At 45.5% G+C, this 23,245-nt stretch overlaps 1 protein-coding gene across 3 annotated transcripts in view; it reads left to right on the forward strand.

Moving 5' to 3' along the window:
- Positions 1-23,245, forward strand: part of PLPPR3 (phospholipid phosphatase related 3) — a 270,388-nt gene that overhangs the window by 189,021 nt on the left and 58,122 nt on the right. For all 3 annotated transcript variants that reach the window (XM_075352702.1, XM_075352720.1, XM_075352711.1), the window contains one exon: positions 15,365-15,422. In XM_075352702.1, the coding sequence (XP_075208817.1) occupies positions 15,365-15,422 (58 nt within the window). The remainder of the gene's footprint in view (positions 1-15,364; positions 15,423-23,245) is intronic.

Consider the following 23,245-nt stretch of genomic DNA (forward strand, 5'->3'; position numbering starts at 1 on the left):
ACCTTTGATTCTATTTTCTTAACAGTGTTGGGAAGGGACAGTACAGCAGAGGTGACAGTACTATGAAAGTAGGAGATCTAAAAGAAGGGTTTGGTATGAGACACAACTAAACTCTGATTTGGTGCCTCTCCCTTCACAATGACTGCCCTTATCTTATATGTGTTAGTTATCTGACCTCTTCTCTCAGCACTTTCTAATCATGCACAAGGTTAGACCAGGAGATCATAGCTGTATCATTATATCGTACACAATGAGAAACCTGCTCTAAAGCTGGGTTTACACACTGCAACATCGCAAAGGACATCGCTGTAACGTCACCGGTTTTGTGACGTAACAGCGACCTCCCTAAGTCTCTGTTGAGTCGCTGGTGAGCTGTCAAACAGGCAAACCTGGCCAACAACGCAACAGCGATCCGGACCTGCAGAGCGACCTAGCTGCTTGTTGGGGACGTTGATAAGCAGCTTTTTGAAAGGGAAGTTGCTAACAAAGTCGCTGCAAAGTCTTTCACACACTGAAACTTTGTAGCGATGCATGCTGCACAGCGGGAAACAAAGGACCTAGGAATGGTCCTGAACGATTTGTAGCGATCAGCAACTTCACAGCAGGGGCCAGGTCGCTGATGTGTTTCACACACTGCAACATCGCAAACGACATCGCTATTGCGTCACAAAACCGGTGACGTTACAGCGATGTCGTTTGAGATGTTGCAGTGTGTAAACCCAGCTTAAGCTATGATAGGGGAGTGTTCTTCTTTCTCCAGTGTGTTGCTGCTTGCTTATGATTTGTCAGCATACAAGGAGAAGTGCATGCCCCCAATGAAAACTATCTGATAACACTTTCTTAGACTTAACCAAAATGAACCATTAGATGTCAAATACTTTGATTTCTGATATATCCACAACAGAGAGAAAAAATACAAAATAAAAAAAAATATTCTGCTCTGCTGATGCTATTGCATTGGTGTCCAGTTTAACATGCAACATTTGTGGAAAGCTCTTCTTTAATTTAAACATTAAAGTGTGACCATCATTTTAATTTTTATTTTATGAATCAATAGCACACAAAAAAATAAGCAACTTTGTAATATAACTGTCACGATTGCCTCTCCTGCTTGATTGATTTGTGACAACTTTGGGACCGGAGCTTCACATTGCTCAGTGATTATAAATGTGTTTTGCTTTCTGTTGGGGCAGCAAGGGTTAATGCTATTTATCTTGCTAAGAAGAAGCAAAAAGGATGCTATCAAATGTCCATATAAATGTAATTTACATTTATAAGAAACAGATGGAAAGATGTGGAAATAAATATACAATAAGTGGTGGCAAAAGAGTTGCTGCTCACCTCCAAAAATATATACAGGTATACTGTATATCACAAAAAAAGATACAATACATAAATAATAATACATAAAAAATATATCAGTATATAGAAATAATACACCTTGTCCGCTATCCAAAAACCATAGTAGAATTTAATGGAAAAAAGGCACCTGAAATACTATGTTGCACAAAGCAATAGAAAGATAGATACATATATCATAAGGATAATTTGTAAGATTGCCTAATGCCCAGATCACAGCATAAAGAGAAAAAAAGCCAAGATTGTAATAATACATATTGATCAGGCAGCAGCACATAAGATAGCCGGAGAGAGTTAAAAAATATACAAAAGCTGCAATGGGGAGGTAAAGGCTCAGATGCTATGATAGGGTTAAAAGAATTGGCAATATAAACCAAAAGGTCAAGAAGTTGGAGATATGAACAGCTGGTGCCGATTGAAAATACCTGAGGGTAGCGAACAGGGAGAAGCAAGAGAGCAGCGTGCAACTCGACGGCCGTTTCGGTATGGAAAACCTTCATCAGGGACCAGTTGATATTTATCTTGCTAGTAGCTCCTGGTTAATTCACTTCAATTTCAGCTGGCTTGTGACAACTCCCATTTCCTTGAAATAGTCACATGATTCATCATCTGATAGCGATTATACAATCTCATTCTGTTTCTGACCTCCATGGAGCGAGGAAGCTCTCTTAGAGCTGCTGGTGTTATGCTTTTGGAGATTAGCTGTTACAGTGCTATGTTTTGGAGCCTGGTCGGCTGCAGCCTTGGTTTCTGGCTTCAGCAGTAGAGATGAGCGAACCGGTCCCGGTTCGGCTCGAGGTCGGTTCGCCGAACGGAGGTCCCGTTCGAGTTCGGTTCGTCGAACGTTCAACGAACCGAACTCGAACTGCATAGGAAACAATGGCAGGCATTCACAAACACATAAAAACACATAGAAAACACCCTCAAAGGTGTCCAAAAGGTGACAAACAACTCACAACACAACACAAACACATGGGAAAGTGACAAGGACATATACTCATGCGAAAACAAAAGAGCTGGACAAGGAAAAAGAGGAGGTGACACAGATATATGAGTATATGCAAGGAAACATCGATGCCATTACTGTGCAACTTGAGCCCTTCTCATTTTAGGCTTCCAATCTGGATAAATTGCCTGAGATTGCCACGTACGTCTTGGGGATCTTGTCGTGTCCTGCAGCCAGCGTTCTCTCGGAACCTGTCTTCAGTGCTGCTGGGGGTCTGCTGGCAGATAAGCACACGTGTCTGTCCACTGACAATGTGGACATGGCTCTCAGAGGACTTTTCTTCCCCTGGGTCAGCCAGGGGACGGGAAAGGCACGCGTATTTTTGAGAGTGCTTCATGCAAAGCATCTTTTTCATCTTGAAAATTGGGTCAACTGATGCCAGTCAAGTGGGGTGTGTGTGGCCCAATTAGTGGCAACGAGAGAGACTGTGGTTGGAGTCCCCTCGCTGTGTTTCCGAAAAGAACCAAGATGAACAAGTCATGGCTCTCAGAGGACTTTTCTTCCCCTGGGTCAGCCAGGGGAGGCGAAAGGCATGCGTATTTTTGAGAGTGCTTCATGCAAAGCATCTTTTTCTTTTTCAAAAGGGGGGTCAACTGATGCCAGTCAAGTGGGGTGTGTGTGGCCCAATTAGTGGCAACGAGAGAGACTGTGGTTGGAGTCCCCTCGCTGTGTTTCTAAAAGAACCAAGATGAACAAGTCATGGCTCTCAGAGGACTTTTCTTCCCCTGGGTCAGCCAGGTGATGGGAAAGGCACGCATATTTTTGAGAGTGCTTCATGCAAAGCATCTTTTTCATCTTGAAAATTGGGTCAACTGATGCCAGTCAAGTGGGGTGTGTGTGGCCCAATTAGTGGCAACGAGGGAGACTGTGGTTGGAGTCCCCTCGCTGTGTTTCTAAAAGAACCAAGATGAACAAGTCATGGCTCTCAGAGGACTTTTCTTCCCCTGGGTCAGCCAGGGGACAGGAAAGGCACGCGTATTTTTGAGAGTGCTTCATGCAAAGCATCTTTTTCTTTTTCAAAAGGGGGGTCAACTGATGCCAGTCAAGTGGGGTGTGTGTGGCCCAATTAGTGGCAACGAGAGAGACTGTGGTTGGAGTCCCCTCGCTGTGTTTCTAAAAGAACCAAGATGAACAAGTCATGGCTCTTAGAGGACTTTTCTTCCCCTGGGTCAGCCAGGGGACGGGAAAGGCACGCGTATTTTTGAGAGTGCTTCATGCAAAGCATCTTTTTCATCTTTAAAATTGGGTCAACTGATGCCAGTCAAGTGGGGTGTGTGTGGCCCAATTAGTGGCAACGAGGGAGACTGTGGTTGGAGTCCCCTCGCTGTGTTTCTAAAAGAACCAAGATGAATAAGTCATGGCTCTCAGAGGACTTTTCTTCCCCTGGGTCAGCCAGGGGACAGGAAAGGCACGCGTATTTTTGAGAGTGCTTCATGCAAAGCATCTTTTTCTTTTTCAAAAGGGGGGTCAACTGATGCCAGTCAAGTGGGGTGTGTGTGGCCTAATTAGTGGCAACGAGAGAGACTGTGGTTGGAGTCCCCTCGCTGTGTTTTACATGATTTTCGAAGGGCATGACATGCCTACGAGGTTGAGTTTCATCATCTGCAACTTGTTGGCAACAGAAAGGCTGCCTTTACACCCTTTTGAGACCGAGGATTTTCGAGACCTTATGCCCATTGCAGTGCCCCAAGAGCCGATGGCCAGTCGTCACTCCTTCTCCAAGAAAGGCGTGCCCGCGCTACCACAGTAGGTCGCACACAACCTCACCAATTCCTTGAGAAACTCTGTGTGTGACAGGGTGCATTTCAACACAGATACTTGGACCAGTAAGCATGGACAGGGGAGTTGCATGTTGCTGACTGGGCACTGGGTAACTATGGTGAGAGATGGAGAAGGGTTTGCTGTACAAGTCTTGCCGTCCCCACGACTTGTGTGTCAATCCTTCCTCTGTATGTACAAGTTCCTCCACTGCTTCTGCCTCCTCAACCTCGTGTGGGTCCTCCACCTCGGCTCAAACCCTGTGTGGTCAGGCCACCCTTCCTTGTAACTGCGCCCAAGGAATCCCACACACCTCCTTACTATGCTGGCAGCAGAGCTCAAGGCCATCAGGCGGTCAAATGTTTACTTTGAAATGTAGGGGAAATGTGAGACACCGCTGAGGAATTGTGGACGGTTAGCTCTGGAGAGTGAGACCGAGTTTCATTAATGGTTGTCTACAGTCAACCAGCAGTCAGGGAAGGTCGGGTGCGACAATGATGCAAACCAGTCTGCGACCCTTCTTCAGGGCAATGTGACACACGTGCCTTGTATGGCTCACGTGTTGAACCTGGTTGTCCAGCAATTTTTAAAATACCATCCCGGCCCACATGGCCTTGTGCAGCGGGCACGCTTCTGTGTGCTCACTTTCATCCTTCGCTCCCAGCAGCTCAACAACTGTCATCGCTCCGGAAGTCTTAGGGTCTGGCGGTTAAACGCCGGAAATGCGATGTTCCGACACGCAGGAATTGGAATCTGCACATGTTGCAGCGTGTGTGGCAGCACCACAGAGCCCTGCTGAAATACGGTATGATGTATACCCTGGGCTAACTTGATCCAGAGGTGGTGCAGATCACGCTGCTGGAGTGGTGTCAGATCAAGGACCTATGCACCCTTCTACACAGTTTCCAAATGTCGACGAAGATGTTTAGCACTGGCAATGCCATTCTCAGCGTGACAATTCTGGTCATCTACATGATGGAGCACACTGTAAGCATTATTCGGAGTCAGGTATTGGTCCAAGAGGAAGGTGAGGAAGTACAGGAGGAGTCATATATAGAAGGGATAATAAGATCTACAAGGTCCATACGGTAAGCGGCACCTAGGCAGCAGTTATGGTGGGGGATAGGGATTAACAAGGGCGCATAGTATCAGCAAAAATTGTTTAGGAAGGTGCAGGAGCCATGAAGAAATGGAGGACGAACTTGCGATGGGCATGGAAGACTCAGCAGATGAGTGAGAGCTAGCTCACATTTCGGTTGTGCGAGGTTGGGGGGAGAGGGCAGAGGAAGGAGGCACGATTCTCACCTCTCTGCCACCAACACACCAAGGACTTGGTCCTCCTGGATGCACAAGACACATGAGCGTCTTCTTGCTGCACTACCTACAACATGACCCTCGGATTGTAGGAATTCGAAGTCATGCTAACTACTGGGTTGCCACACTGTTAGATCCCTGGTACAACACAAAATTTTGCGAAATAACTCCTGCCATATAAAGGGATGCACGTATGCAGGAGTATCAGCAGAAGGTGTTACGCAATCTTACATCTGCTTTTCCATTAAACACCAGGGTGCACAGAGTGAATCTCAATGCTTTTTCATCGATAGGAGGAAATGGTCTTACTTGTCCACATCGGAGGGACCGAGGGCTGGCTGCTGTGCTGAGATGGCGTTGAGTACGGTGTCTCTGCAGAGTTGCATTTTTGGTCATATACAAACTGAGTTGAAAAAGGACAGATGCTGGTGGAAAGGGGAACAGGTGTGTTGGAAAGGGGAAAAAGTTTGTGTTCGTGGGTTTGGTGGTTAAGCAAAAGTAACATTTCATGAAGAAACACCATCTGTTACGGTGGGACTGGCAGATTTGGATAAGGTGGTATATACTATGTTACCGCTATATAACGAAAATTAATAAGAAAAGAAAGAGAAAGGTATATATCCCCATCAGCAGTCAGTGTCCACCGTGCTCCCAGATGGAAAAGGAGAGGTTGGCAACTTGAAGGTTTGGTGGAGGATACAGAGCTGTGTGGCTATGAAACTAATAGTAGCCTGAACCAAGTTAGACGCCACGCGGATCTTGAGACTGGGAGGCCTGTTAGCGTAACAGGGTCCACACGCCCACCCAGCCCAGGTACTCCCTGTTAACATCACAGAGGCCATTCAGGACGCTGACCGTGTGCATTGGGGCCACACCTGTGAACAGCAGGCGCATCAGCAGCAGCAGGCCTGTTAATGCCACTGGGCTGCACAAGCAGGACTTGTAGGACAGGAGCTGGTCTTAACCGTTCTGCGTTACCAACTGTGTTGGCGGCCTGCATCGACGCCCTATCCCTGCCTACCTCTGGCCTAAAGCCGCAATGGGTTCAGCACATGGAGGTGTGCTCTTTCGGAGCATAATAGAAGACTGCGCACCTCCTTGTTGTCTCCAGCCCCTTTTATAACCTGGGTCCGCCACAAACCAGGGTGGACCACAATGCACCTCCTGGAGACAAAAGCAGAGTGATACGTCATGAGTGGCATAACTAGCGTCCTATTTGGAACCGCAACTTCAATGATAACCTCATGGCTGTCATGACCCAAACACCTCACCAGTCATCGTCTGACCATCAAAGATGAGGTGACAAGTCATAGGGGCGGGCCTCTGCAAGCCATTTGGGAGTGGCCTGGCCACATAGTCAGGACACCTGATGCCCTGTGGTCTAAATGGGCCCCCCACATCAGGGGCAGGGCCAAAGAGTTCATTACCGGACCTAGTTTCTGATGCAGTAAGTGCCTGACCATGGTCAGTTGCATGAAATACAGTCTCTGAAAAAAGACTATCAGCTTTAGCATGGTGTCTATGCACAACACAGGACTTAGACCCGGCATGGAGTGCAAGTACCTGTGCAAAGAGGCTTTTCGCACTAAGTGTGGGAGCATGCGCTGTAGCCCGAAATGAAGACTTAGCCTCAGGAATGGCACAGTCAGGCTGAGCATACTCACTAGGCGAAACACTGGAGTCAGGCTGCGGCTGGGGTAAATCGGCACACGCATGCGCACTAGCTGCCTCTCCACACTTAGACGTGGAGGAGAAAGCAGCCAGCTGGACAACCCGAGGCACAGGCCTAAATGGCAGCTGATGCCTGGGCGCAACTGAAACCGCAGCAGGCTGCTTGCGTTTAAGGCGTCACCGTTTTGTAACAACAAATAACATCAAAAAGAACAGGTGTACTTCTTCCCATGGATAATCTGATATGATCCCTTTTTTCATGGACACGACCATCGCTAACAAATGTAGATGAGGCCAAATCAGCAGCTGCTTCAATGGATCTGAATTGCTCCATAAAGTGGCCTCTCCTCCACCCCAATTTCAAGATCCCAAATACTCCATTCCTCTGTGCTGTCAATCCAATCGCACTTGCTTCCTAACAGCTCTCAAGTTTCCACCAGCCCTGCTGAGTATGGGGTGACAGAGATGGTTGAGTTTGCATAGCTGTTCAGTCACACTATAGCCTGGGAATCAGTGGTCTGCTCCAAAGCTGCAATGAGTACAGATAAGGAAGTTATTATTATTTTTATTATTATTGATTTATAGAGCACCATTGATTCCATGGTGCTGTACATGAGAAGGGGGTTACATACAGAATACATATACAAGTAACTATAGACAGACTGGTACAGAGGGAAGAGGGCCCTGCCCTTGCGGGATTACATTCTAAAGGATTTTTGGGAGGAGACAGTAGGAGTTGTTTAGGTTGAGCGTCAAGTACGTATGGTGGTGGTGTCATTGAAGGTTATAGTCATTTCTGAACAGATGAGTTTTCAGATTTAGTTTGAAGCTTGCGTGTGTAGCATATTATCTAACGTGTTGAGGTAGCGAGTTCCATGAGACAGGGGAAATGATCTGCGCAGATAGCCTGAAGCTTTGTGACTGGGATCCAGGCCCCGATGAAGAAGGTGCTGTGCCTAATCTACACCCTCATTTCCAAAAATTAAATCCTCCTGGTGGAGACAATGGGGAACATGATGAGGAGCACAGATACCTGATTGGAAGGACAACTTTACTATTCGGTCAGGGCAGGAAGAGGTTGTCTCGGAGGACTCAGGACGAGGGGAATGAAAACACACAGGGTTATTGATGAGGTTGGAGACAACACTTACTGTCAAACCAAAGTCAGCCAGTCGATGAGGTCAGCAGAGGAGGTGGAGGAGGATGCTACTGACGACGAGGTTACGTTGCGTCTTCCTGGCCAGAGACAAAGTACTGGAAGCACGTCAACAACTGAATCCTGGACCACAACTTTGAGCAGATGTCGTGTTGGCTATGCAGGTCGCATGGGCTGTAAGCCTTTCCTAGCCTGTGAATTTTTGGACATCGCAAAGGATCACCAAAGTCATGTAATCTGTAAGATTTGTCAACAATCTGTAAGTAGAAGGCAAAAACTCACACTTTTGAGTACTTCCTCCATGAAGTATCACATGGATATGAATTGACAGCGTGAAGGTGTATTGCTCAGCTTTAGCAACTGTCAACGCAATATGCTTATTTGCCGTTCATTGCATGCATTGTTGCAGACTACACACAAGGGGCTGCTGTTTTTTTGGATCTGCCTTTGGTCACTAATAAAATTGCTCTTCGGGTGTGGACTTGGAGATGCTGTCTATGAACAGAAGGAAAAGCTAAAGGTGTGTGTTACAGCAAGGAGCCACCGCGGAAACACTTCGTTCAATTGTGAGGGGAGTTGTGTTGTACTTTGATGATGAGCACTGTAACGTCAGTGAGCAGCATCCTGTGCCACAGACCAACATTCTTACGGTGCTGTCTATACTGTTTACCGTGAGAGGAGCGTAAAGTCTGTATTTCTGGCAACTGGACATCACAGTACCCGTGTACGGTAGGCTGTGCCCAGACAATAATGCGGGCACGCAACACTTTGTTTTATTAGCAAAACACATATCTGTTCTGGGTAGGCCGACTATATAGACAATAAGACTTGCTGCCTCTGCACTGTCAAATTGTCACGTACAGTTTAAATCATAGAGGGACAGCAACACATGTTTGCATTGACTGTTGCTTTTCAAGATTTCCATGACTGTGTTGCAGAGCTGTGTGGTTTGCATTCACACTGTTATCATCTGCATTATCTGTGAGGCTTCAGCTAACAAGGGTATTCAGGGGGGTAATGTGTTTTGTCTATGTTTAGGTAGATAACTTGTAAGCTCTTGTGATGCGCCACTGGTAAGTCGTGTTCGCACACACACACACACACGCACAAACACACAATTACTGCTACACAGAGGGATTAGAAGGTAGTAGGCAACAGAATAGATTGTTCAATTATTTTAATTGTATGCATGGTTCTTATTGTTTGTTTTGGTAAAGTTAAACAATCATTTATCAACCCAACTGCCTAGAGTCCTTTGCCTTTTGCCTGGTTTTGCTGCATACTGGGGAGCCCACCCTGTACACGAATTAAAATGAAGCATAAGTCGCAATGTGAATTTCACTGTGCTACAATGCGGCCTAGCGTGCCTGTGCAACCACCGCCTGCCCCATCAAGTGCATCTGCGTGCTCTTCATCCTCTGTGACTGTGGGGACAGCAGTCACACATGGTTTTTCACACTGAACTTCCACTCCTTAACCCGCAACAGGGAGTGTGATTGGCAGGTCATCACTTGTGTTGGAAGTGGAAACAGAACGTATTGTTGAGCTGTCAGACATCGAGAGAACCATCATTGGATGCAGGCTACATTATATCCACGCCTACACCTTCGTCACAGATTGCCTGGACTACCTGCAGTTAATAATTGCATTCCAGAAATGGAAAGGAGTGTAGAATGCACATGTGTTGTACCTTTCTTGGCAGCAAAGGAACACTAACTTAGTATTCCAGACAATTTTAGGAAGGCAGAAAAAGAGTCAGCTCTTTGTGCAAATTAAATAGCGTGGCAAAAGTGGACAGATGGGTACAGTGGCCGTGTTCTGTGGGTACCAGGACAGTAAAAGAAGCCTCACTTTCTATCCCTCCTAATGATCAAATGCAGCAAGGAATTCCCTGAGTTTGCTATAAAATTAGCATAGCTAAATGTGCAGGAGGGTGTCATGCAGAGGTGCTAGAAATAGCTTGGCACCAGTGGGCCACTAATGGAATACAACAGACAGTTCTATGATGCCACTAAATGGCAGTATTTTTTGCTATCATTATAGCTTATTAAAAACAGAGCAGGAGGGTGTCATGCAGAGGTGCTAGAAATAGCTTGGCACCAGTGGGCCACTAATGGAATACAACAGCCAGTTCTATGATGCCACTAAATGGCAGTATTTTTTGCTATCATTATAGCTTATTAAAAACAGAGCAGGAGGGTGTCATGCAGAGGTGCTGCACATAGCTTGGCACCAGTGGGCCACTAATGGAATACAACAGACAGTTCTATGATGCCACTAAATGGCAGTATTTTTTGCTATCATTATAGCTTATTAAAAACAGAGCAGGAGGGTGTCATGCAGAGGTGCTGCACATAGCTTGGCACCAGTGGGACACTAATGGAATACAACAGACAGTTCTATGATGCCACTAAATGGCAGTATTTTTTACTATCATTATAGCTTATTAAAAACAGAGCAGGAGGGTGTCATACAGAGGTGCTAGAAATAGCTTGGCACCAGTGGGGCACTAATGGAGTACAACAGCCACTTCTTGTATGCCACTAGGTACACTGAGTGTTTGCTAGTATAATGGCTTAGTTAAAAAGAGTTTGAGTGTGCAATGCAGGCAGACGTGCTGCAAATATCTTTGCACTAGTGGGACTAGACAAAAGTCCAATAGCCACGTTTAGGATGCCACTAGGTACACTGACTGTTTGCTAGTATAATGGCTTAGTTAAAAAGAGTTTGAGTGTGCAATGCAGGCAGACGTGCTGCAAATATCTTTGCACTAGTGTGACTAGACAAAAGTCCAATAGCCACGTTTAGAATGCCACTAGTTTACACTCAGTGTTTGCTAGTATAATGGCTTAGTTATAATGAGTTGGAGTGTGCAATGCAGGCAGACGTGCTGCAAATATCTTTGCACTAGTGTGACTAGACAAAAGTCCAATAGCCACGTTTAGGATTCCACTAGGTACACTGACTGTTTGCTAGTATAATGGCTTAGTTAAAAAGAGTTTGAGTGTGCAATGCAGGCAGACGTGCTGCAAATATCTTTGCACTAGAGTGACTAGACAAAAGTCCAATAGCCACGTTTAGGATGCCACTAGGTACACTGACCGTTTGCTAGTATAATGGCTTAGTAACAATGAGTTTGAGTGTGCAATGCAGGCAGACGTGCTGCAAATATCTTTGCACTAGTGTGACTAGACAAAAGTCCAATAGCCACGTTTAGGATGCCACTAGGTACACTGAGTGTTTGCTAGTATAATGGCTTAGTTAAAAAGAGTTTGAGTGTGCAATGCAGGCAGACGTGCTGCAAATATCTTTGCACTAGTGTGACTAGACAAAAGTCCAATAGCCACGTTTAGGATGCCACTAGGTACACTGACTGGTTGCTAGTATAATGGCTTAGTAACAATGAGTTTGAGTGTGCAATGCAGGCAGACGTGCTGCAAATATCTTTGCACTAGTGTGACTAGACAAAAGTCCAATAGCCACGTTTAGGATGCCACTAGGTACACTGAGTGTTTGCTAGTATAATGGCTTAGTTAAAAAGAGTTTGAGTGTGCAATGCAGGCAGAGGTGCTGCAAATATCTTTGCACTAGTGTGACTAGACAAAAGTCCAATAGCCACGTTTAGGATGCCACTAGGTACACTGAGTGTTTGCTAGTATAATGGCTTAGTTAAAAAGAGTTTGAGTGTGCAATGCAGGCAGACGTGCTGCAAATATCTTTGCACTAGTGTGACTAGACAAAAGTCCAATAGCCACGTTTAGGATGCCACTAGGTACACTGACTGTTTGCTAGTATAATGGCTTAGTTAAAAAGAGTTTGAGTGTGCAATGCAGGCAGATGTGCTGCAAATATCTTTGCACTAGTGTGACTAGACAAAAGTCCAATAGCCACGTTTAGGATGCCACTAGGTACACTGACTGTTTGCTAGTATAATGGCTTAGTAACAATGAGTTTGAGTGTGCAATGCAGGCAGACGTGCTGCAAATATCTTTGCACTAGTGGGACTAGACAAAAGTCCAATAGCCACGTTTAGGATGCCACTAGGTACACTGACTGTTTGCTAGTATAAGGGCTTAGTTAAAAAGAGTTTGAGTGTGCAATGCAGGCAGACGTGCTGCAAATATCTTTGCACTAGTGTGACTAGACAAAAGTCCAATAGCCACGTTTAGGATGCCACTAGGTACACTGAGTGTTTGCTAGTATAATGGCTTAGTTAAAAAGAGTTTGAGTGTGCAATGCAGGCAGAGGTGCTGCAAATATCTTTGCACTAGTGTGACTAGACAAAAGTCCAATAGCCACGTTTAGGATGCCACTAGGTACACTGAGTGTTTGTTAGTATAATGGCTTAGTTAAAAAGAGTTTGAGTGTGCAATGCAGGCAGACGTGCTGCAAATATCTTTGCACTAGTGTGACTAGACAAAAGTCCAATAGCCACGTTTAGGATGCCACTAGGTACACTGACTGTTTGCTAGTATAATGGCTTAGTTAAAAAGAGTTTGAGTGTGCAATGCAGGCAGACGTGCTGCAAATATCTTTGCACTAGTGTGACTAGACAAAAGTCCAATAGCCACGTTTAGGATGCCACTAGGTACACTGACTGTTTGCTAGTATAATGGCTTAGTTAAAAAGAGTTTGAGTGTGCAATGCAGGCAGACGTGCTGCAAATATCTTTGCACTAGTGTGGCTAGACAAAAGTCCAATAGACACGTTTAGGATGCCACTAGGTACACTGACTGTTTGCTAGTATAATGGCTTAGTTATAATGAGTTGGAGCGTGCAGAGGACAGGAGGGTACAGTGCCAGGATTGTGGGGCTCTGGGTAGAGGAATGGAAGCCTGCCTTTCTATTCCCTCCTAATGGGGAAATGCATCGACGAAATCCCTGACCTTAGCTACACAGACGCTGTCTCTGTTTTCAGGACCTGTCACCTATGGCTCTGACCCTGCCGTTACGAGCCCTTAAAAGGACTGATAGAAAGTGCTCTCCCTAAGCTGTCCAGCGCTGTGGATGGAGCGCATACAGCTGTATCGGCGATAGGATTTAGGACGGAGCTGCGCCAGTGATGTCTGACACCAAGGACGCAGAAGGCAAATAATGGCGTGCTGGAGGAAAATGTCCGGTTTTATAATGCAGGGACATGTGACATGGACATCCTATCACACATGCCGTTGCTTCTCTGGCTAAAAGTCCACTTAGCCGTGTGTGTGTCTGGGATTCGCTGACATGCTAGCCCGCCCCACAAGACGCGCGCGCTTAGGGAAGGAAGACAAGGAAAAAAAAAAAATTATACAAACAGCAGTGATCTGAAGGCGCTGTTCCCGCACACTATACACTGAAATGTCATAATAGTGTGAGTCACAGAGTGACTTACACTATTATAGCGGAAAGCCAGCTAGGAATTAGCTGTTTTTTTGCTGCTAGAACCGTTCTCGAGCGTTTCTAGAACTATCGTGCTTTTGCAAAAAGCTCGAGTTCTAGTTCGATCTAGAACAGGCCCCAAAATCACTCGAGCCTAGAACTGGAGAACCTCGAACCGCGCTCAACTCTATTCAGCAGTGCAGTTTGTTTGTATATTCGTTTGTCTATGTTCCCTTATTTGTCCTCCTTTACCTGTGTGTCGTTACCATACTGGTGACGTCTAGCGTATTCACAGGCCTTTACACTATCCAGGGTTAGTGCAGGAATAGTAAGGGACTAGGCATATGATGACGAGGAGGAGAAGGATTTCTATAGGGACGTTAGAGGAGCTCAGAGAACAGACACAGATTAGTGTTTGGAGGTGGTCCATCCTCCGCTCACTATCGTTAGGGTCTTCCTCTCCTTTACCATCCCCGTTGATAGGCAAGTATATCGGCGTGCGCTGGACTGTCGTTGGCCCGTGCACATATGTCACGCTGTGTCGGACACTCTCCAGTTCGAGTGTGACAATATCTTATCAGACAAATTTGCTTCTTTCTGCTCCTGGACTCATCTCTCCTTCTCAAAACCTCAGTTCTTCGGTAAAATCTATTTTCGGTGAAGTCTTATTTTTATATTACTGAGATAGGAGATGGCAGTTGGTTCTTGTAAGTTTCTGTGCAGAATATTAGAGGACAGAGGGAAGGCTGAGCTCTGCCTTTAGCTCCTTCTCCCTATCCCTCCCTTTTAGAATAAAATCTTCTCAGGAGCACCTGCCATCTCTTATCTCAGTAATATAAAAATCTGTTTTCACTGAAGACAGATTTTACCTGGAAATTGAGAATTTTGAAAATGAAAGCTCAGTCCAGGAGAAGAAATAAGCAGATTTCTTTGTTAAGATATATTAGAAAGTTACTTATGTCCATGTGTAATATTGATTTCTTAAATAAAAATTAAAACTACACTTATGCTTTAATTTCTAGGTTACTGGTCCGTTAACACCTTCATGACATGACATAAATGTCTGTCACATGATGTGTGCAGGTGTATGGAGTTGATTCAGGAGATGAACCTACTCCATAATTTGTGGGGGCCAGTTACATTATACAGATATCAAATGCCTCTAACAGCAGCAACTGATGATAGCTTTGATTGCTGCTATTTAAAGGGGGTTATCTGGACATCTAACATTAATAATCCATCCTTATAATAGGTGATCAGTATCAGATCGGGGTGGGTATAACACCCGGCACCACCCCCGATGGACTGTTTTTAGTGAAGCTGTACAGCACAATGTGCAGTGGCTGTTACCAAGAACTATACTTCATTCCCTATTCACCTCCAACATTCCCTATTCAGCTCACATTTTATAAAAAGGGAAGAAAAAAATTAATATTGTTTCTGATGGAAATAAAAAAATATATTTTGATGTTTGTTTTGTAGCAGTGTGGCTTTGAACCAGTCTACTATCGTATACAGTATACGACAGAGTACCTTTGAATGACTATCATTGCAAACAGAAGATACACTATGCAATAACGATTATTCCCCCCCCCACCCAAAATGATACACTATGCAAAAATGATTATGCTGCAGTTGTACCTAATTTTTAGGAGTCCTGGATATGGAAATGACTTGTAAGTTGCTACCTACAATTCAGATTTGTATGTGTCACATATTAATATGATGAAATATATTTTCAGAAAGACGTTTCCTTCACAACACGCAACTCTTTCAGCATTTGCAGCCGTCTATGTGTCTGTGAGTATATTATCTATACAGTTTTATGGTAGAATTATATGAGTATGTAAAAAATAAAAGGACGTGTTTATTAGCAAGATAGATAGATAGATAGATAGATAGATAGATGACCTGTGCCATATATACAATCTGCTGTATTTCTATTCATCTAATATATAAAGCTCAGTGTATGTGTGTATGTGTGTGTGTATGTGTGTATGAAATTTTGCACAGACACTCCATGTGACTCAGGGAACGTCATAGACTAAGTCTGGCCAGGAAAATGTAACCCCATGCTTTCCAGTTACGCTACAAAATCCTACAGCCATTAAACTGAATGGAGCTGGGAGCTATAGGCTATAAATAGCAATTGTCAGTGGTTGATATAGGAACAAAATAAACTGTTAGTATAAGATAGGATAGACTGATAGAGAGAGACAGAAAAAGACTGACAGACAAAGAGACAGACTGGGAAAGAGACAGACTGGGCAAAGAGACAGCCGGAGAAAGAGACAGCCCTAGAAAGAGACAGCCCTGGAAAGAGACAGATGGGCAAAGAGACAGACGGGCAAAGAGACAGATGCCCAAAGAGACAGATGGGCAAAGAGACAGATGGGCAAAGAGACAGATGGGCAAAGAGACAGCCCTGGAAAGAGACAGCCCGGGAAAGAGAAAGCCCTGCAAAGAGACAGCCCTGCAAAGAGACAGCCGGGCAAAGAGACAGCCCTGGAGAGAGACAGCCCTGGAAAGAGACAGCCCTGGAAAAGAGACAGCCCAAGAAAGAGACAGCCCGAGAAAGAGACAGCCCGAGAAAGAGACAGCCCGGGAAAGAGACAGCCCGGGAAAGAGACAGCCGGGCAAAGAGACAGCCAGGCAAAGAGACAGAGAGAGAGAGAGAGAGACACATAGACAGATACAGAGATTGCGACAGATAGACTGATGCAAATACAGAGAGATAGAAAGAGACAGACAAGGAAAGAGACAGACAGACAACGACACACAGACAGAGACTGGGAGAGAGACAGAGAGACAGTTACCCAGGTACTACAGCTAGTATATACATATATTTCTTTTCATGCATCCCATTAAAGTAGAACATGATGAATGGAAGGGGTTTAGGTGAAGTTACAGTGGCTGTGCTAACTTCTTGCTTGTAGACCAGCACAAGGGATGAGGGGAAATTTAGTCAGAAGGGAGCAGAGGATTCTGAAGAGGAAAGGACGCAGAAAGGTATAAAACAACATGAAAATTGTCAGAAAAGGAAAATGGTCTTCTTTAGTGGTATTATCCTTAGATATTTATCGTAAAAACAGTAACTGAGTCAGGTAGTGGACGGTGTAAACGCGTTGCGTTTTTGATGCGTGTTTTGGTGCAGATTTGTCACAAAACAAGCAAGGAAATCCTTATGCCATCAAAGTCTATGAGAATCCTGAAACACACATTCTGTATTTTTTCTTTGCAGATTTAGTGCAGAAAATAATCTGCAGCATGTCCATTCTTTCTGTGTTTTCAGATGCGTTTTTCACCATTGAAACCAATGAAAAAAACACATCAAAAAAGCATCAAAACGTGCGATTTTTGCCACTGTGGTTTTCCTGCCAAGAGATAAGAAAATGGTCAAGACGAAGGCGGTCGTGTTGATGTTGTTCGTCGTTGGCAGGGTGTCAAATGTAGCAATATGTCTGCTGCGTTCCAAACGACAAACAATATTTTGAAACTGAATGACGTGTCAACGATCAACGATTTTCACCCTATTTGCGATCGTTCGGAGTCGCATGTAGGTGTCACACGCAACGACGTTGCTAATAATGACGGAAGTGTGTCACGAAAACTGTGACCCCGACGACATATCGTCAGATAAATTGTAGCGTGTAAAGCGGCCTTTAGGGATAACACTTCTTAAGGGGGCTTTACACGCATTGATATCGCTAGCGAGCGTACCCACCCCCGTCGTTTGTGCGTCACGGGAAAATCGCTGCTCGTGGCGCATAACATCACTAGGACCCGTCACACATACTTACCTGCCTAGCGACGTCGCTGTGGCCGGTGAACCGCCTCCTTTCTAAGGGGGAGGCTCATTCGGCGTCACAGCGGCGTCACTAAGCAGCCACCCAATAGAAGCGGAGAAGCAGAGATGAGCGGCCGTAACATCCCGCCCACCTACTTCCTTCCTCATTGCCGGCGGCCGCAGGTAGGCTGTAGTTCTTCGTTCCCGAGGTGTCACACATAGCGATGTGTGCTGCCTCGGAAACGACGAACAACCTGCGTCCTCAACAATCAACGATTTTTTAAAAATGAACATGTCAACGATGGATGATTTGGTGAGTATTTTCCATCGTTAACGATGCCGGATGTGCGTCACGGAATCCGTGACCCCGGCGATATATTGTTAGATACGTTGCTGTGTGTAACGGGGCCTCTAGGCTATGTGCACACGGTGCGTTTTTTGCACGTTTTTCGGGTGCGTTTTTGGTCTCAAAACTGCATGACTTTGCTTCCCCAGCAAAGTCCATGAGTTTTCATTTTTGCTGTCCGCACAGTGCAGTTTTGTTTTAGGTGCGTTTTTGTGGTGACCACAAAGATGCAACATGTCAATTCTTTCTGCATTTTTGCCAGAGTTTTTCACCCATGCAATGCATCGGAAAAAACGCAGCAACAAAAACGCATGCGTTTTTTTATGCTTTTTTTCCGCGGGTGTGTTTTTGTGCGTTTTTTAACGGCCAAAAATGCACAAAAACGCTGCATTTTTACGGTCACAAAAAAGGCAACGTGCGCACATAGCCTTAAAGTATCACTCCAGCTTTTTTTTCAGCTCTGGAGAGGTGCTTTAAATGTCAGTCCCCTACCCCTGGTGTTATACCAGGGCCGGACTTGGACTGAAAATCAGCCTTGGCATTTGAAAACAGACAGGCCCACCTGATATGAAGTTAATGTAAAATAAATTTATTGACTTGTGGATTGCCTGAGCAAATTTACAGGATCCGAACTGCTTGGAAGCTAGAATTATACTTTGTGGAATTTAAGTTGCCCTACAGAAAATTTAGAGGATTAGTCTAAGGGCGGCTTTGCACGTTGCAACATCGCACGTGCGATGTTGTTGGGTTCAAATCGAAATTGACGCACATCCGGCGTCACTTTCGACATCGTTGTGTGTAAATTCTAGATGATACGATTACGAGCGCAAAAGCGTCGTTATCGTATCAGCGGTGCAGGCTCCGATTTTTTCATAATTACGCTGCCGCGACAGGTACGATGCTGTTCCTCGTTCCTGCGGCAGCACACATCGCTGTGTATGAAGCCGCAGGAGCGAGGAACATCGTCTTACCTGCGTCCCGGCTGCAATGAGGAAGGAAGCAGGTGGGCGGGATGTTTACGTCCTGTTCATCTCCGCCCCTCCGCCGCTATTGGCCGCCTGCCGTGTGACGCTATGACGCCACACGACCCGCCCCTTTAGGAAGGGCAGGTGAGTGCATGTGAAGCTTGCATAGCGATAATTTTCGCTACGCCAGCTATCACAAGATATCGTACCTGCGACGGGGGCGGGGACTATCGCGTGCGACATCGCAGCATCGGTTTGCGATGTCGCAACGTGCAAAGCCCGCCTAAGGGTATTTTCACACGCGGCATCTTTTTTTTACTACAAAGATGTAAAGTTTGTGTCCCAAAAAATGCACCAAAACCGCACCACTGCAAAAACGCATACAACAAACACAATGCGTTTTTGACATATTTTCACCATGTTTTGCCCAATGTGTTTTTAAGTCAAATCTATTGGGCTCAAAATCTAAGAGCTCAAAACGCTGGAAATACGCAAAAAGAATTGACATGCTGCATCTTGGGTGCATCTTCAAAAACGCAGCCAAGATGCAGCCAAGATGCAGCCAACAAAAGATGCCCAGTGCAGACAGCAAAATAGAAATCTCATAGACTTTGCTGGGAGAAGGAAATGCATGCAAGTGAAGTATTTGGTGCAGAAAATTGTGCACCATTTCTGCATCTCTTGGTAACAAAAATGCAGCACGAAATACTTGCGTTTTTGACATGCATTTTTGGTGCAGAATTTTTACCTATCTGAAATTTTAAGCAAAAATGCTGAAAGAATTAACAAGCTGCTTATTTAAATGTGCACCAAATCTTCAAGGAAAAAATAGTCAACATTTCATGAGATTTCAGGATTCTTATTCATTTTGCTCACATCAGGAAAACATTTGGGTTTTGTGACAAATCTGCACTGAAAAAATGCATAAAAAACTCATCAAAGACAATTTGTGCACACAGCCTTAGGGCGGTTTCAGACATCCGTGTTTAATCAGATACAAGCCACATGCATTGTTATGGTCACAGGTGTGTCATATGTGTGTTATGCATGTGTCACGCTTGTGTCACACATGTGACATCTATGTTTACATACGTGTGACACGTACCGGAGAAAACATGGGTCTTTTAAATAAAATATTTTCTATATTCACCTGTATCCAGCGCTGTTTTCTTCGGCTCTGCACCCTCTCGCTCCTGACTTCCGCTCATTATATTCATTGATTATTCACCGCACTGAGGAGCTGGAAGCCGGAGCATCGCGGTGACAGCGCCGCCGAGGACAGCACCGCAGGGACAGGTGAGTATCCAGCAAGCAGTGTGTGTGCAGTGATGTTCAGGAGGTCATTGGAGTTCCCAATGAACTCTGATGACATCCTGATGACACCCCCGGGACACCTGTTCTATAGCGGGTGTGAGGATGGTAACTTCACGGGTTCATCAGAGTTCATTGGGAACTCTGATGACCTCCTGGACATCACTGCACACACACATTGCTTCATGCTGAATACTCACCTGTCACCAGCGATGGCGATGCTGTCCTCCGGGATGCTGTCCCTGACGCTGTGCCCGGCATACTCCGGCTTCCAGATCCTCACCACACACACACACACACACACACACACACACACACACACACACACACTGCTGGATACTCACCTATTCCCAGTGATGCGGTCCCCAGCACTGAAGTTCCCAGCGCTGCTTCGGCTTCCAGATCCTCAGTGGAGTGAATATTCAGTAAGTATAATGAGCGGCGGTTAGAAGTGGGAGGCAGCAGAGCCGAAGAAAGCAGCACTGGATACAGGTGACTATAGAAAATCTTTTTATTTAAAAGACCTGTATTTTTTCTGGTGCATGTCACACTGATGTCACACGAATCACATCAGTGTGCGATCTGTGTGACAACTGTGCTGCCAGAGAAAAAACGGACATGTCTCAGTGTGTGCGAGCGGGGTCACAAGAGCTCACACGGTCCATGTGAAAACACGGCCGTGTGAGTAACAGTATAGAATAATATGGGTACGTGTGGCATCCGTTTTAAAAACGGATGTCACACGTACCTGAAACACGGACGTCTGAAACCAGCTTTATACTCACCTACTGTGCCAGCACTGTTCTCAGTGGCATTGGCGCTCACTTTCCTGCGGATCTTGTTAGATTGGGTGCAGGACTCACATGACATAACAATCAGCGCTGATTTCACTCTTCCCACTTTATGGACATAACAAAGATTAATAGAGAGTGAGCAGCCGCAGCTCTGACTTCCTCTAGATTTTCAATTCATCTGAAGATGGGAAGAGGGATCGCGTGACAGAACAATTACGGGTTTTATAACAGGGTTTTCATGTTTGCCACTTTGGATTTACAGATATAAGCTGGTATACATACTGGAATACTGGAATGATAGTAACCTGACATTGGCTATATATATACTCAACCAAACTTAACCCTATAATAGATATATATATAAAAGATATAAGGATATATGTAAACCATTAGGCTGCGTGCTCACGTCACTGTTCACAGCGTTTGGATGCAGCATGTTTCATATTCTAGTTATGTATAGCTAACATATACTGTATATTTTGAGTGGGAACACATATTTTAGCCTGCGCTATCCTGCAGCTGGGGCATATCAGTGCTGCATGGATCCTGTTCAGGTGTGTAGGTGTGTGTGTGTGTGTGTGTGTGTGTGTGTGTGTGTGTGAGACTCTGAAGCATGAGAAGATTTATGGCAGCTGCTGGGAAGTCTCACAGAGATCGGGTGATGCTTGGACGATTTGCACTTATAGTGTGACCAGATTATTTGAAAGTTCAAGCAGCCGCCATATATCTCATCCTACTGCAGACACCTCCTCACTGGCCACAATAGAGGCCTCCGTCCCTGGGTACAAGCGCAAATCTTAAGCGGGCTTTACACACTGCGATATCGGTCCCGATATCTCTAGTGTAGGTACCCGCCCCCATCTGTTGCGCGACACGGGCAAATCGCTGCCCGTGCCGCACAACATCTCCCAGACCCGTCACACATACTTACCTGCCCGGCGACGTCGCTGTGACCGGCGAACCGCCTCCTTTCTAAGGGGGCGGTCCGTGCGGCGTCACAGCGACGTCACTGAGCGGCCTCCCAATAGCAGCGGAGGGGCGGAGCTGAGCGGGACGTAACATCCCGCCCACCTCCTTCCTTCCGCATAGCGGCCGGGAGGCAGGTAAGGAGAGCTTCCTTGTTCCTGCGGTGTCACACGGAGCGATGTGTGCTGCCGCAGAAACGAGGAACAACATTGTTACTGATGCAGTAACGATTTTTGAGAATGGACCCCCATGTCATCGATGAGCGATTTTGCACGTTTTTGCAACGATACAAAATCGCTCATCGGTGTCACACGCAACGGCATCGCTAATGCGGCCGGATGTGCGTCACCAATTCCGTGACCCCAACGAGTTCGCATTAGCGATGTCGTAGCGTGTAAAGCCCCCTTTAGTGCATCTTGTGCCCCTAACCTCTGACTGGCTGGAAATAGGAAGTTATGACACAAACGCTCAATGTATCTCTGTGAGAGACAAAACGAGGCTCTCATAGAGTTGCATTGAGTTTTGACCTCCGGCTCCTATGAAGCATCGGAGCTGCTGACAACTCAAACCACTGGAGACGGACCTGATCTATGCTGGCAAAGATGAGACAGCGGCACTTGAGTATAAGAAAATGGGCAGGAAACTTCAATTTAAAGCACTGCTCAAGCAGTGAATTATAAAAAAAACCCACTGAAATGGAGCTTTAAAGGATTTGTCTCACGTCGCTAGGTTACCTTATTCTTTAGAGTCTGTAAGTGTCTTTCTGAAGCTGCCCAGGTCCAAGCTCCCTGTGCTTTTACCATGGGCAAGGGAGCCTTTGCTGGTAGCATTTGAGAGCACGCAGTTGGTCTGAACTGTCAGGGTTCAATGTCCAGTGTGCTTCTGAGATTACAATTAAAACACCCCTTTAATAAGTTTGCCACATATTTGGCTATACCTGAGTAGAGGATTAAAGGGGTATTACCATCTCCAAGATTCTACCCTAATATGTAGTAGGTATTATTATTATAATAATAATAATAATAGCAAATGCCTACAATTAGAAATGTAGTAATGTTCTTCTGATATAGCCATGTGTCTTACGGCCCTGTCACACACAGAGATAAATCTTTGGCAGATCTGTGGTTGCAGTGAAATCATGGACATATTGTTCCATTTGTACACAGCCACAAACCTGGCACTGATTGGCCACAATTTCACTGCAACCACAGACGTGCCAAAGATTTATCTCTGTGTGTGATGGGGCCTTTACTTCATGTGCAGGGCATTGCAGCTAAGGTATCAATAGTTACAACCACTAACAACTAACTATCACTATATAAGTGGTGGTAACTGTGGAGACACGGGGGTCAGTGGGTGCTCTCGTCGGCTGGCCCAGCCGCCTTTAGAAAGACAGCATGGCCCAGGGCTCATCCCAACTGAACGCCTGACCTCCTTAACTGTGGGCGGAACAC

This window comes from Anomaloglossus baeobatrachus, chromosome 1, assembly GCF_048569485.1.
Source record: "Anomaloglossus baeobatrachus isolate aAnoBae1 chromosome 1, aAnoBae1.hap1, whole genome shotgun sequence".
Lineage (NCBI taxonomy): Eukaryota > Metazoa > Chordata > Amphibia > Anura > Aromobatidae > Anomaloglossus > Anomaloglossus baeobatrachus.